This window comes from Aythya ferina (genome assembly GCF_964211825.1).
Source record: "Aythya ferina genome assembly, chromosome: 1".
NCBI classification, from domain to species: domain Eukaryota; kingdom Metazoa; phylum Chordata; class Aves; order Anseriformes; family Anatidae; genus Aythya; species Aythya ferina.
In genome coordinates, this window is record NC_140296.1 from 122,192,014 (window position 1) to 122,208,214 (window position 16,201).

The following is a 16,201-nucleotide window of genomic DNA, read 5'->3' on the forward strand; positions in this document are numbered from 1 at the left end:
CCTCAGCAATATTGTCATTTGAAAATAACAAATTGATGATTCCTATTTTAAACAATAAGCATAGAAAAACAAACAGAAAAGGTGGTTAAAAGAATAACTGCATCAAGATATCAAGATCAAAGGGTAAATGAGCACATCGGACCTTTTGTTCTGTAGAATGACACACAGGGCAGGTGAGAGTGCAGCATCTCTGGGGTACAAAAGACAAAGACAAGGCAGGTGCAAGACTCCCAGGCAGAGCTAATATACTGCTTTTATGTAGCAGTCAGGGTATCCATTTCATTTTATCTAGTGGAGGTTTGTCACTGAAGAAGACAAATCTTGGATCATCATGTTTTGAAGGTGTCCAATGAAAGTCAAAATAGTTGTGTTTAAAGAACAAATTAACATTGATTTGAGGAATGAATTATTTTAGTTTAGAGTTTCTTCAATTATTTTAATGCATTTTTCAGTAGCTTTTGTCTGGGGATGAGTGTTCTAAAACAGCTAAATTGTGATTTGAGGGTTACAGACAAAAGAAACTTGGAAAACCTTTTTTTCCTGAGAGGCTTAATGTATCCCTAGAACAGCCTGCTCAAGGGGTGGAATCTCCATCTCTGGTGTTTTTCAATACTTGGTCAACCATAGCTTTGTGTAGCCTGGTGTAGTGTTGGCTGTAGCCCTGCTTTGAATTGGTGGTTAGGCTAGATGTTGTCCAGAGATCTCTTTTAACCAACACATCTTTGTGTGTTACAAAGTGGTGTTGCCTTTGTTTAAAAAGTATGCTTTATGGATAAGAATTGAGTATGGATTCAGCAGGCATTCCTTTTAAAGTCCATCTCAAAATCTGTGTGGCTCTGATAGTTTTGTCTGGGATAAAGTTAAATTTCTCTGTAGAATCATAGAACAGTTTGGGTTGGAAGGGGCCTTAAAGATCAGGTAATTACGAACACCACCCCCCTCCGTCATGGGCAGGGACACTTTCCACTCAAGTAGGTTGCTCAAAGCTTCATCCAATACTGCCTGCAGTGTCCCTCCCCAGCTTTCCTGTAGGCCCCCTTTAGGTACTGGAAGGCCACTATAAGGTCTCCCCAGAGCCTTCTCTTCTCCAAGCTGAATAACCCCAACTCCCTCAGCCTGCCTTCATAAGAGAGGTGCTTCAGCCCTTTGATTGCCCTTGATGGCACTCCTCTCGACTTGCTCTAATAGGTCTGTGTCTTTCTTGTGCTGGAGGCCCCAGAGCTGAACGTAGTACTCCAGGAGGGGTCTCACAAGAACTGAGTAGAGGAGGAAAATCACCTCCCTTGACCTGCTGGCCACACCTCTTGATGCAGCCCAGGATATGGTTGGCTTTCTGGGATGCAACACACACAGAGGCTTCTGTGATTCTTTAAACCCCCAGCTCAAACAGGATCACCTAGAGCCACTTGCCCAGAGCTGTGTCTGAACAGCTTTGGATTATCTCCAAAGCTGGAGACTCTACAACCTCTCTGTGCAAACTGTGCTGGTGCTCAGTCACCCTCATAGTACAAGTGTTTCCCTATGCTCAGATGGAACCTTCTGGGTTTCTGTTTGTGCCTGCTGATGCTTGCCCCATCACTGGGCACCACTGGAAAGAGCCTGGCTCCATTCTCTTTGCATCTTCCCTGCAGGTGTTTATATACATTAATAAGATCCCCTCTGAGCCTTCTCTAGGCTAAACAGACCCTGCCTTCTCAGCTATTCCTCATATGTGAAATGCTTCAGTACATTTAGCACGTTTGTGGCCCTCTGCTGGGCTCTTTCTAGCATGTCCTCATCTCTTATACTGGAGAGCTCAGAACTGGACACAGGAGTCCAGGTGTGGCCTCACTAGTTCTGAGTTAGAGGGAAAGGAACATCTCCCTCAATCCAGGATACCACTAGCCTTCTTTGCAGCACAGGCACAGTGTTGGCTCATGTTCAACTTAGTTGAGTTGAATATGAACTCAAGGTTTCAAAGTTAAGAATTCATTACATTCCCGAAAACTTTAATTTCATCATTGCTGCTACATTAAATGGTTGTAAAGGTTGACTGTTTAAATATGCAGTATGAGCTACATTAACCTCTACTTAACTCTCTCTTTCTGCTCTTGTTTACAGAAATCTGTACAGTGGTCTCTGCCTTACATTGTATTTGGAGCAACTGGTCTGTTGTCTGGGCTTCTAAGTTTATTGTTGCCAGAGACATTAAACAGCCCTTTGCTAGAAACGATTTCAGACCTGCAGGTGTGCTCGTACTGGAGGCTGGGGGATGAAGCCATGTCATTGCAAGCCCTAGATGGCTCACAGGTATATTCTTTTTATTCTTTTTTTTTTTTTTTCCTTGTATTTATCTGTCATATTTATTTCAGTTGTCAGTTTAAATATGCCACTCTAAATACACTAGGAAAGTGATTCTTGGCCTGTGGAGGATAGGTCCCAAGGAGATACAGGAGATGGTTTAGTATCTTTACCGTCACATCTGAAATGTTCCATGGGAATGCAGGGTGAAACATAGCTGGGTTAGTTTATCCCTTCAAGCCCAGAAGCTTACAGTTATTTCCTTTGGGATAAAGGCCTTGGTGATATCTGTGCTTCTGTAATCTAAGATGGATTCCTGCAGCATGCCTTCATATGAAGCTGGCCATTGAAGGTTTTGAGACATCCATTTGTGATGGACTCTTCTCAAAGGCAGCATGCTGTACTTCTGTTCTGACCTGCACTGGCTGTTCTACAGCATCAGTTGTTGGGTCTGCCCAAGAGAGGGTTTAAAAGGGTTAAAGATAGAGTAATTTGAGATCTCTCTCGCTGTTGGGTCTGGGAAATGAGATTAGCCGAGTATGTTGGAACTGCAAAACTCCCAGGTATAAGCATAAAGAAATACTTTATTAATACTTTATTTTAATACTTTATTTTAGACTATAAAACTATTTAAAAAACTATTAAAACTATTAAAGTATTTTAAATACTTTTATTAAAAACTTTTTTCAGGGAAGTCTCCTTGACTGTGTGTTTGTCACTTCACTTTAAACTTTTAGAAGTGTCTAGGAGTTCGACAAAATTAAGATGGATCTATTTTTCCTGTCCTGTAGAGGTTTTTTACTTTGTTCTTCTGTGAATGGTGTGGGATTAGAGAGAAGTAGCTAGAAATTAGTAAGTGGCTGTTTACATGTGGGTATTATCTTCATGTCTAAATCCTGGTCTCAAAAATGCTGGTCTCGGAATTTGAAGTATCAGTGGATGAGTAAAAACTGAAGTGGTCAGAAGACTTGAAGGGCAGCTCTTTTCATATCAAAATGTTGCTTGTCCTGTTAGGTTGATACGAGACAGGATCTGTATAAAGCTTTTACTTTCAGTTACTTAATTTTTAGTAAAGCAGTCTGAGATTTGCAGATTTAGATTCTATATAAATTTAGATTTATTTTCACATAAATTAGGAGGCAGAGTAAAACTAACTGCTATAATCAGAACAGTTTCTTCCTTTGACAGGCTTCAACACGTTACCTTATTTACCAAATTCAGCTTTAATAATTCTTGAAAGGACAGCAGTTTAGTATCAAAAGCCCCCTTGAAGAAAGCTTGAAAGAGGTAGACCTGTAACCATTAATTTGATACTTGACACGCACATTATATAAACATCTTTAACCATACTGGGTAACTTGTTATGGCTTCATATTCTTGCTGCCAACACAAATCCGTCATATACCTTTACATCAAGTTTATACCAGCTATTATTTTGGTAATTACATTATTATTACATCTTAACACTGCAGAGGGCTTACTAACAAAAAGCAATTCTAGCAAACAATGCAGTTATTTTAACTCAGAGGAGAGAAAAATCAAGCTTTTCCCTTTTAACCAAGTAAGGTCAGTATCACCCTTAGGTGTGTAACCAGTTATGCATCTATCTATCAATGTGCACCCAACTTGTAGTAATACTGTAAGTATTGGAGTAATACCTGTGCATTCACTCCAGTATTTTTTTTGCATTCACTCCAGTATTGGAGTAATACTGTAACTTCAGTAAAGTTGTATCTGGAATGTCTGTGGCACATTAAGGATTTATTTTAAAGCTACAACAAAGAAAGCGCTGATAAAATGGAGAGCTGTTAAACATTAACCCTATTTGACAAGGCCATGGAGAGGTCTTATGAAGCCGCTGTAAGAAAGCTGTAGAATTCATTTGGCATACCCTGAATTTCCCCTGTGGAATCCATTGTCCTTTTGTACCACTTTCAGGATAACATGCATTCTGGTTGCCTGAAATGGATGTTTTGTCCCTGTTAACATACATGAATGTGATATTCAAGTTGGACAGCATCCAGTGATAATCTGACTCTCCTCAAATAATTTTAGAAATTCAGAGAAAAGCGTAACATGATTCCCTTTATATCTTCTGACAGTTCCTAGTGCTCAAACTGTTTGAAATTCTTTTGCAGTTAACGCACATTGCTGTAGCAAATCTCCACTGAAGACAGATCTAAAGATACAGATTTTGCTTGTGTGGTTCTGTCAGTCAGGAATATGATTTCCATTTTTCTATTTTTCACCTTCCCTCTCACCCTTCTTTGCATATGATTAGGCAGACAGAAGTCTTAAAATGGATGTAAGCATACTGGAAAAAATCCTAAATACTCATTTAAGCTAAAAGGAATTCATACTGGCAATGGACTCTCTTTAACTTGGATAGTCCACATTGTTTTCATGGAAAAATTAAATTTCTGACCAAATAAAAATCAATTAGCTATAATAGCTGACTTCAGTTTGGATATATGGAGTAAATTATGTTGCTGGAAGGATTCTGGCTGGAGTAAATAAGCCTGTATCAAAGAGTTTAGTTTCTGCACATGCTAACTGGTAATTTTTTTTAATTTTTTTTTTTCCCTTTTCCATAACACCTTTGATTAGAACTAGAAGGGGATCTTTTTAAATTAAACTTGCTGAATAAAATGCACATACTACACATGAAGTAGTACTTGATTAGGTAAGTTTCTCTATCCTCAATTAATCATTTTGTTCTGAGCCTTTGGCTCCAGTAGCTCACCAGAGAGTATGGACCTTAGCCTTAAATTAAGAAAGCCTTCCTAGACACTTTCTCTCCTGCCTGTACTGTCTCTAGTGTACTGATGTTGGCTCCATCAGTAGAATCGATGAAAGTCCATCCAGTTGGGCTCTTTCCAAGAGATTTTGCAAAACCAAGAGCACAAACAAATCTTAATTCATAAAGTTTTAATAGTGATTTGCCCTGTCTTTTCTTTTTCTCTATCAGTATTCCAGCATATGTATAATGGTTCATGCTCTAATATTTTGAGATTGATTTGATGGCTTCTACATTAACCAATTACTTCATTTTTCTTTCTAGTCTGGAGACAAGGACAATTCTGCAGGAAGTGGAAGTGAAGATGAGGAGTTTTATGATGCTGATGAAGAGACCCATATGATCAAGTAATGAAAAGAAGAAACACTGACCTGTTTTCATACCTTTTCTTACTTGTCCAGTCAGTCCAGCTCTAAGACGAGAGTACTGGGGACCATCTGTCAGGGAATGTAACTGGGCAAATGCCTTTGTCTTTCCTGACTAGGAGGAGAGCTTGGAGCTTGAGTATTGTTCAGATTAATTACACCACTGATACTCTTCATAAGAGACAGCCATTCAAATTCTTGTAGGCCAGAATAAGAATGCACAGTTTACATTTGAAGCCAGGTGAGAGAGCAAGGGAAGGACAATGCACTTCTGAAGCCTAGGAAATTATCCACCATTTGGGCAGATCATCAGCATACACATTTTCTTTTCAAGGTGCTTGGTTTTGAGTCAGCATAAATTGATAAATTTGAAAATGTCCACTGTTTTGCTTTGGTAGAGTGAAAGGGGTCACACTGTGCTGTGTGCTACCCCAGTGGGAGCAAACTCTAGAAATTTTATGTTAAAATGGGTTCCACGTATAGAGTTGCGGAGAGGCAACTGTGAACATACGGTGTCTCTTTCTGTACACGAACACCTGTACAGAGTTACAGGGTGCAGCTGGTTAGTCATGATCTGTGTGCGAACTTTGTGATGATGGAAGGCTGGAAGAAGGGACTTCTGGAAAGAGCAGCCACAAAGTCTGCAGACATAGAGGATGTTGCTGGTTTCTCTCACCTTTTAATCCACCAAACATTTTCTTGGGCTGTCTTATGCATAAATTTGCCACATGTTCCTCACATCTTAAAACTGCTGTTCCATAGCTTTGCCTACTTTAACTTTGTCCTCACTTTGCCATAAATACTGAAGCTCAGCAACTTCTCTGCCTGTTCAGTGAAGTAAATCTGCTAAAGGATATAATTTCATGAATGGGACACAGCTGAGGTGTTTATCACATACTGTGTAATGCGAGGTGTGTGTTAGAATATGTAGCTCATTTATGTGGACCAAGTTGTGTTTTTATTTCTGGAAGAAACTCAACTTTGAAGTGATAAGAGAAACTATGGGCTGCTATTACATTTTGTAGGATTATTGCCAGGAAGCTGCTAGAATTTTTTTCATGTTTGATAAAGTTTTGAAACTCTAAGCCAGCGTTTACTTGATTACTTGACCTTGCTGAGGAAGACAACTTCATTCTCCTGTTTACACTGAGTTTCTTCATTAGAAGGATATGGAATCTTGAAATATGAACAAAGGAAATGTTGTGACTACAACAGTGAGGCCTTAGGAAGATTCAGCTTTCTTGATTACACTATCATCTTCATTCTCTAACCTGTGGCTTGCTATTTATTAAGATTGGTTTCCTTAAAATATTTAATACCTTTTATACTTGGAGTTCCTAGTGAAGTGCCTGCTGCACAGTGACTGCAAGTAAGTTGCCAGCCTTGCTAGCCATTTCTGTGAGAGCTGGATTTAAAAAAAAAATAAATAGAGAGAGAAAAGCTGTCTGCTGAATTTATGCCAGTTAAACTGGAAAATTCATTTACTCTGAAAGGAAGTGAAACTAAACAGTATCAGAAGTTTACAGCTAGCTGCTTGAACTTTGTTCATTGGGAACTGTAGTACTGAGCAAAGGCCAACTATGCTACAGATTCAAGCATGCACTACTCCCACTTGATCAGAACTTCGTCTAGGCATTGCCTGTGAGCAAAGCAGGGAACTTTACTCCCAGTGCACAAGGTGTCAGTATTGTGATTTTTGCCTGTTAGGAGCTTTATTTGAAGAATTCCAGTTTACAGTCTTCACTTTTTCTTCCAGACTGTTGCATATTTGTTGTAGATGTAGGAGGGCACCCTTAAACCTAGTTGGATATTCTTTCTGCCTTATTTGGCTGTTCTGTATACAAGAAAATTGCTCAAAATAAGGTACTTGGAAATTCTTGGAGTGTTTAAATGTGTTCAAAGATAATTTTGCATTCACGTTTTGAAGTATGGACAGCTGGAAAAAGTAACTGATTTTGGTGTTTGATTTCTAAAGACATAAAACTTATTTAGTTGAAGGCAAATGGTGGTAAGCCTGTCAGTATCACCTTGCTGTCAAGATTCAACTTTTTTGTTTGTTTGGGGGTGAGGGGTGATATTGATACTTACTTTCCCTCCTTGGATAGTTGATAGAGTTAAGTTCCTTGAGAAGCAGACAGGAACTGTTAGCCTTCCTCGCTCCATAGTTTTAGTGTCACCAGCTACTGGAGGTCCTGGTCATGCCATGGGACACCTCAATGTAGCTTTCATTAGAACGGTAGGGTGTAACTGTTCAGGTGGAGAGATCATTGCAGGACCTGAGCTGGATTTTATGATAGTCTTCAATTTATAATCAAACTTACCTCTCTACTCATGCACTTTTATATCCTAAATACAGAGGTAAAATTGCCAAAACAAGAGTGAAGAAAATATCTTCATTTTTTCATAAAAATTGCACTTTTTCAAACTTCAAATCTGTCCCATGTTTGCACCTATGGAATTTTAAAAGGTAGCTTTTTTTTTTTTTTTTTTGTAAACTGTAGGGGTTTTCTGTTGTTAACTCTTCCGGACCAATCAATTCAGCAGTTTTATAGGAAGGAATCACTCCTGGAGATCAGCTATGCAGCATCAGGTTTGCTATGATCACTTGCTGCCCTCCTTTGTGTCCTCAAGTCCAAATCAGTTAGACGCATATAATTTTTCAGAGCTTTATTTTATAAAACTGGCCTTCTGATACTGGAATCTGTAGGATCACTTTTTGTCTTCCCAGAGAGTGTTATTGAGATACTCGTGCTATATGTAGCTTTCGCTGGGGAGAGATGCTGTGCAGTGTTTTGTAGCCGGTGTGGTCAGCATTTTTCTGTACACAGGTGGAACATTATTGCTAAGCAGAAGTTCTTTAATCAGACAGTGCTTGCTGTTACAGATTTCACAACTATGTTACTTACAAGCCCAAGTCAGAAGGTCACGGCGCTTGTGACTTTATATTTAAATGGTTATGTATATATTGGTGATTATATTTATATATATATTTAAAGTTTGTATTTAAGCAGTCTGCATAGGCCCATTTAAAAATCTGTGTTTGGGCAGTAAGCTTGCCCTGTGGAGCTACTGGAGAACTGATGCAGCACTGGTTATATATGTTTATGATGTATAGTAATGCTAAGAGTCTGAAACAATATTTTTGCTGTAGTTGAGTGAAGCGTGACAATCTTGTTTCACACTTGTTAGAGTCGCCTTGTATATTAAGTATTCTGCCCTGTTTTTTTTGTGATGTGCAAGCACTAGGATACTGACCTCCAAGATGGTAATTCCTTCCTTTGATTCCTTAGGTTTTGCAGTTGTTTTCTTGTTTTGTTTTGTTTTGTTTTTCAGCCAACTGACTTAGAGTGTGCTAGAGGTGAGAGAGGTGCTGATTAGTTACATCTTAAGCATGTCTCACCTGAGACAGAATTGGAATTCTGTCATCTGGGGAGCTCACAGATGATACCTGAATACAGCTAGGAGTGAAGGGGAGTGACAAGTCATGTGAGACAGCATAGAGGAGAATTTGTCAGAGGGAGCTGAAAGAATAGAGGATTCAGCAGAAATGCTTTAGGGCAAGGGTAAGAAGTATGGGATAGTAGCTGTTAAAGTACTCTTCTTGCTGTTTGTGTTGACTTGAAGCTCCTTTCAGTGCTAGCGTTGGTTCCAGGATGTCCTGTTAGGGCACTAGTTTCATTGCTTCCATCTAATGTCAACTTTGTTTAGCGTGGCTGCTTTAATGATGAAACACTACTTTTGATCAAGGTGATGTGTGGCACATTTCAGTTTTCTTTTAGACTCAGCTTTTGTATTTGATGGCTTATAATTAAAATTACACAAATTTGTAAAGCGCTCTGATGGAGAATATTGTATAACTGGGCATCACTTAAGATACTAGCTTCACTTTAGAAAGACAGGAAAATTAGGAGCATTTGATCCAGACTTGTCACCAAACTTCTTGTGAAGTGATACTTCTAAAAGGATTTTACTGCCTAGCTATTTTTGTTACCTGGAAAAAATAGAACAAGAAAGTGATTTTTTCTTTATTTTATTTTTTTTAAGAAAAAAATAAAAAATAGATCTCCTGCAAACAAGCCTAGTACTCACCTTTTAGGGACTGGAAGTTGGAGATAACCCCAGATTCAGAAGGTCTGTGTTAAAGGAGGGCTACAGGTGATTCCAAAGAGATATAATTAACATGGGGCAGGTTGTAGCTAGTTGCCACCTTTTGTTACAGCCCAGTTTGTAAGGATTGTAGCCACGTGCTGATCTGCTCGCAGTGCAGATCATGACATACTCCGCGACAGTGTTTCCAGGCTGTACGGCTGTACTGAGGTTAGTGGAATATTCCTCACAGGACTGTGGGAAAAACAGTTTATCTGTATGTTTTCCAGCACATTTCATCTAAGCATGTCAAAACATTATGCAAGAGATATTTTTTTTGTACTGAAGAAGAAGGGAAAATGAGGAACAAAGTCTGTTTTCTGGAGCATGCTAATGGAAGCGTTGAGCTAAAACTCGTGAACAAGAGTTTTCTGCATAATCTCTAAATGTAGATTTGGTCAGTATCTTGTTTCAGCTGAAGGGTGGTGTGCTAATTATGCTTTTTCCTCCACTCTTAAAGCTTCTTTAATCATGCTCTTTGAAACACATCTGAATCTAGGCATCTGTGCATGCAAGTTGTGAGCCTGGCAGTAAATATGTCAGAAAAGCCTATGAGCAGTACTGTCATTTGAAGGTAGAAGTCAGTCTGTCCTGACACTCAATGCCTGTGTCAGAAATGTCTATATTTAGCTGTTTACCAAACAGGAGACTTGAGCATAGCTGTATTTTGAGTCTCATTGTTTGTGTCTTGCTATGGGATGTATCATGTGGAGGAAGGACCAACAGAAGGAAACCTCCAAGTGCAGAATGGAGGGTGAATGAATTTCTACAGATTGTTTTCATGCCATCTATTTATAATGCCTTGTGCAGTTTGTGGTAACCTTGAGATTATCCTGGTGCTACAGTTATTTAAGTCTAATAGAGCTGTATAAAATTTTCATCCTGGCAGTCTGCATTTACTGAACTTTCTCATCTTTTTTGGTACTACTGGCTTCTTCTGTCATCTTGAAGAAAGCTCTTGCCTAATAGGTAGTGGATTTTTTCTGCTTTAGTTTATTGCAAATGCCTGTTTTATAAAAAGCTTTTTAATTTCCTCAATCAACTTGATATGGGGACTATGTTTAAAGTAACATCATAGAATTGGATGATGTAAGTGCCAAAGACAGCTTTTGCTGGAAAGTAATGGTCCAAAACTAGTTCTAGCTTTGTTTATGTGGAATTATTCCATACAACTGGCTAAAACTGGTATTTACAAGCATCTCCAGAGGTTTAGGGACAGAGTTACCTTTGTTTGCTTGTCTTCCGTTGCTCAGTTACTGAAGCTACTTAAGTAGGTTATTTCTGGGGGAAAAAGAAGTGTAGGATTTGTAGAACATGCAGAATCTACACCATGTGGCCATTAGAGAACTCCGCAGAGCCTGTTTGCTCCTGAGTTGCAAAAGCCAAAGCTCATTCTCAAAGACTGATAAAACCTGGTAAAAACTGCACATTGAATTTTAGTTCATTAATCAGCCTTACAAATTAGCATTGCTAATAATGACTTGTCTGGAGCTTCATAGAATGTAGCAGATTTTTATAAAAACCACAGTTTGAAGCCTTGCTAAGTGTAACGTCTAGAGCTTTAACTCCCTGTTACAACTACAAAATTTGCCTATCATGGCTGATTGTTTGCCAGCAAATAGGCAAGTCAGTAAAAGCTTGTGTAGCAAGAGGTGGCTGCCCTCAAGAGTGGTTTAAAAGAAGTAATTTGTGGTCCCCGCTGCATGTGCAGAATGAAGTGGGACCATGAGGTGTCAGGGTCCTCTCATTGTTCAGTATGCTTATGTTTAAATAACTATTTGTTCATCCTCATTTACAAAAGGTTTGTAGAGGGAGGAGGTCTTTCGCATACAAGTTGGTGCCTACCAACACACCTGAGGTGCTTACACTATACCTGCTTCAGCAGGCAAAAAGTATGGCATTAAGAAAATCTTTGATGTCAATACTGAAGCAGTTTTATTTCCTTAAGGATGGCCTGGTAGAAGCATCTGGTGCCTCTGTGTTCAAATAAAACGTTTTAAAGTGATGGAAATTTGATTGGGAGGCAGGCATTTCTGATAGCAGTTTGCAGGAAAAATGTGTTGCAAACTGATTAAGAGTGTTATTATGTAGAGCAGATGACTGAGTGAGTGGTAATAAAAGTATTTATCGTGGTTGCTGTGGCTTCTAGTATGCCTCTAAATTACTGGTTTTGAATACTAGCTGCTCCTCACTCCCCAAAGTAATACAGATTTTCTTTTTTTCTTGTTAAAAATTTGAATGCCACATAGAAACCAAAAGTATATTTTTCATATGAATGCGTCTATTGCACTACCTTTCCTTTTTGTATCTGGTTATTTTGTTTTTTAAACTACCTCCTTATGTTGATTTTTTTTTTTTTTTTGGTCAATTTCTTATTTATTTGATTCTTAGGAAACTGTGAAATTTCCATTTTTTTTACTTATGTAATAATCCATGGTTTAAACAGAGGGAAGATTTGTAGGTTTTAAAGTTATACTTTAAGATAAATTTAAAAGGCCTTTAACTTATAAATTTGAAGGAGATGAAAAATTATACCCTTAGATTATGGGTTCACTTGTGTGTACTGTTTGCTTTTTGGAAGGCCAGAAAGCCCTTAATCTTACAGTAACATCAGTTGAGGAGATTTTCTTGCCTGCAAAAAGTTTTGAGTTGGGGAGTTTTAATCAATTTAATTTACTGCCAATTAAGGTGTTTTTAATTACTGTTCTGGGGGGTGTCTCCAGTCCTTTGGCTGTTACTCTCAGGCCCTTCAGCAAGGCAGCAGGTGGTCCAGGAGATCAGCACATTGGGCTTGCTGTTTTTTCATTGCTCCTTGTTTCTTACCCAGATGCTCTGGTGTGGGTTTCTTCACTGGCTGCAGTCTCTTCGAGTCTCCTCTCAGCCCCTGCTCAGGCTACCTTTTGCTTTGGCATTTCTCCTACTTAGCTGTCTACCATCTCTCCTACTCCTGCTCTGGCATGGTCCTCTCTTTTACTCCTCCTCCTTCTATAATGCTCTCCTGGCATTTACTGCCTTTTTTAAAATATGCTTTTGCAGATGTGCCAGACTCTGACTGGCCACAGTGTTGGGGTGCAGTGGGTCAGTGCCCCTTGTCCCTAGGAGGCAATGGGCACAAACTGAAGGCAGGAGAATCTGTGAGCACAGGGAAACACTTCTTTTACTGTGAGGATGACCGATCACACTGACACAGGTTACCCAGGGAGGTTGTGGAGTCCTTGGCAATGTTCAGAAGCCATCTGGAATAAGGTCTGGGCAATCTGCTCTCAGTGACCCTGCTTCAGCAGGGAGGTGGGACAAGATAATCCCCAGAGGTCCCTTCCAACCTCAGCCATTGTGTGATTGCCGTGCTGCCTGTTGCTTGGACCAGCACAAGACAGTCCCTGACCTCCTCCCACAAAGAACACCCTGCCACCCCTCCACTACCAAAACCCTGACAGATATGTCTAATGTATTACAGTACAAGGTTTCCTTGTGAATTAAGGCCTTGCAGGGCTGACAGTTTCTGTGAGCAGAACTTGGTACTGTATTCCCCTTGTGTTACTGTTGTCTTAGGTCAAGTAAATGAAATTCCTAAGGATAAAATCAGACACTTATTGCCAAGTTCTGTGTCTGGTGACATGTTTGTATCCTCAGTGATTTCAGAAGACAGATCTTAGGTCTCCATTTTACCAGAGGAGCAGCCAAAGGGGTAAACTTCTCTATTTCTGCTCAAGCCTTCATCATCATGAAATCAAATCTTTCTATAGTCTCTATCTTGTAGGCCTCGTAAACTTTCCTTATTCCACAGTTCAGCTTGAACCAACAGTAAAAAAAAAAAAAAAAAAAAAAAAAAAAAGTCATGGTCAGCTCAGAGCTGAGTAACGGGAAAGTGGGAATACAGGGAATTGATTTTTGTTTGCAGTAGTGAAATAAGTTGTATATAGCTGGTGCGTGTATTTTTATATATTTAATTTGGATGAGTTGAATACTGAGTGTGATTAGCCTTCCAACATTGAAATGAGGACTGAGAAATTTCAAGGTACTTTAACTGTATTAGCGTGCTGTTTTTAATTCAGAGTTGTACTGATGAAAAATCTGTGTGTTAAGAATACATGGTCTGAGAAGTCACAACTGAAAACAAAGCTTTTCTGCAACAGACCTTTTATGGTGGTATATTCATGTATTCTGTGAACAGCTGTTGGGTCCATCTCTTTTTAAGATATTCTTTGCACTAGGTGAGGGACCATAGCAACAAATGTAGAAATATTTAGGTTAATTGCACTTACCTATTTTGTTTTCTTGATGTAATTCCTATGCATACTGCCTTACCCATGTGTACTGTACTTCACTAGAGGAACAAAAGGTAACTATCAGGGTTTTATTTTATAAAATGAGTTGCTTAAAAAAAAAAAAAAGTTATCCTGTAATATTACATATTTTCCAGTGATATATTTCTTCCAAGTTAGGGAGGTAGATAATGGTAAACCCAAGTGAATTTAGTCAAAATTTAATATTGCTGGTGTTTGTTCTCAGTTAATTTCTGAATGATTTTGATCGTTTGAAATAAACTTATTCTTGTAATATTTTTGTAGAGGCTAATCTATGTTGGAAAGCCAACTTTTAGGTGACTTGTAACAGCTCTGAGACTGCCTCTGACTCATACATTTCATATAATGTCTTTGTAACTTATTTTGTGCCTTTTCTTCCCCTGACACAAAAATTTCTCAATAAAAACAAATTCTTTTGGAACACTGCAAACCTATTTTATTGTACTGATTTTACTTGCCTGACCCTTTTTGTTTTGTTTTCTGGAGGGGATTAAATCTATCTCATAATAGAGTAGATATTTATAACGGCCACTGCAGAAGAAAATTGACAAGGTGGAAAGCAGGTCAGTTTGGAATGGCAGCTCTACAAAGCGCCTGGGAAACTGGGACTGTCAGTACTAATCAATATATTCCACTATATCTATCACAAATCATTTCTAACAAAAACTGGCACCAATGGAATGTGAGAATCAATTTACTACTGGCTTTGGTTGTACTGATTGATGTTGAAAGACTGGAAACACTTTGGGGGTTTAACATAACAAAAATATCTGTTGTTGTTGCTGCTAACACTTTTACTGGAGGAGCGCTCACAAACAGTAGTTGACATTTACACCCCTTCGTTAAAGGGCTATGCAAATGCAAGAAAACAGAGCCCCCCCTGTCCTCAGGGGCTCTGCCTAAACATCTTGGGAATGGCAGAATTTGAACTTGTGTTTTCATTACCTGGAAGTGAGGTGATAAACAGCTTAAGTATGTTTCCTGTCCAGTAAATTAATAGTATCTGAATAAACAGGACTGGGGGAAATGGGGAGCAGTGCTCTGTTTTAAAGTGCTGGTTAACAGGGCTTTCATACCTTTGCATATTCATCATGAATTTAAAGATTCTCCCTAAATAGCTAGTGACTTGAGCAGATGCCAGAGCCCTTCATATATCAGTATTTTAAAGTGTATACACTAAAGAAAGCAGGTGGTCTACATGGTAGATAACATCACCGGGCCTTCTGTTATGTTACATTTTACTCTTCCTCAAAATTAAACTATGAACAATAATCCAGCCAGACTCTGCTCACCCTTTGTGGGCACAGACCAGTGCAAAAGCATCCCTTGCTTACTATTAAAAGAAAAACATCTGTCACACTACTTACAAGCCCCTGAGACTTTGCACAAGGTATTAAGACTTTGAACTCTTAAATGTTTTCTTCATCGCCCTTTCCAAAATTAATGATTAGAATCTGAGACATATACCAGTATCCAAAAATACCTGAACTGCTCACTCTTTGATCTAAAGTTACCAGACAGGCTGTCTTTTACTCTTATTTCCAATTCTTGTGAACCTTACTTATTTCTGGTACTTGAGATGCATAGGGTTTTACTTTTGTTCTCCCTTTTGCTGCTGTTTCACCATGGAAATGATTGAAATCCCTGATTTTCAAAGGTGTCTAGTTATGTGCTCAGTTCCCATAGCCATTCAAATTTGTTGTTCCTTCCTCTCAGACACACTTTAACTACGTATGTAGGGAACTACTGGCCTGAAAGGTGGCTGGATGTCATCTATGGACAGCCTGGTGAGAACATGGAATGCTTCTCTGAGCAGCCTTTGGGATTATTTGCTTTTACACCAGCACTTGGGCAGGGTTTGCAGATTTCATTTGCGTTGACGCACATTTCTTTCAGAACTGCCAAGTTGGGCTGCCATTAAACACAGCCTTACTTTCCTAGGCATTGTATGGGAACTGGCTGTATCTTGACCTAACTGGAGCCTGTTTAACTACTGAGCAATTGTGTTCTACTGTTTGCTGGGCCAAGATAAGGAAAAACAGGGTGAGACCAAGAATGGGGGAAGTTGGTGCAAGTTACATGTGGAAAAGACTGTGGTTCACATGACTGTGTTTTGGTTTTTAGTTGTTAGTTTTAGCCTTTGCTTTTTTTTTGTGATGCTTCTGCTGTCCATAATTTTTCACAGTGGTAAGGGGAAAACATCTCTGGAAGCCATCAAATGGGAGGTGTGGAAATAAAGTGCCATCCTGTGAAGTCATGGACATTTTGGTAAAGATGCTTCTTGGTTGGCAATGAGAGCCAGTACT

The 16,201-nt window shown here is 39.1% G+C and overlaps 2 protein-coding genes across 11 annotated transcripts in view; both read left to right on the top strand.

The window, feature by feature from the left end:
- SLC22A15 (solute carrier family 22 member 15) overlaps positions 1-14,325 on the top strand; it is a 39,531-nt gene extending 25,206 nt beyond the window's left edge. For both annotated transcript variants that reach the window (XM_084500463.1, XM_084500464.1), the window contains exons 11-12: positions 2,101-2,289; positions 5,342-14,325. In XM_084500463.1, the coding sequence (XP_084356589.1) occupies positions 2,101-2,289; positions 5,342-5,428 (276 nt within the window). In that variant the 3' untranslated portion in view covers positions 5,429-14,325. The remainder of the gene's footprint in view (positions 1-2,100; positions 2,290-5,341) is intronic.
- The window catches only part of MAB21L3 (mab-21 like 3), a 30,938-nt gene continuing 24,346 nt past the window's right edge, over positions 9,610-16,201 (top strand). For 2 of the 9 annotated variants that reach the window (XM_084500503.1, XM_084500508.1), the window contains exon 1: positions 9,627-9,751. The gene's annotated coding sequence lies outside the window, so the exon portion shown is untranslated. Of the gene's footprint in view, positions 9,760-16,201 lie in introns of all 9 variants that reach the window. The other 7 variants (XM_084500509.1, XM_084500510.1, XM_084500507.1 and 4 more) reach the window with 6 other exon arrangements.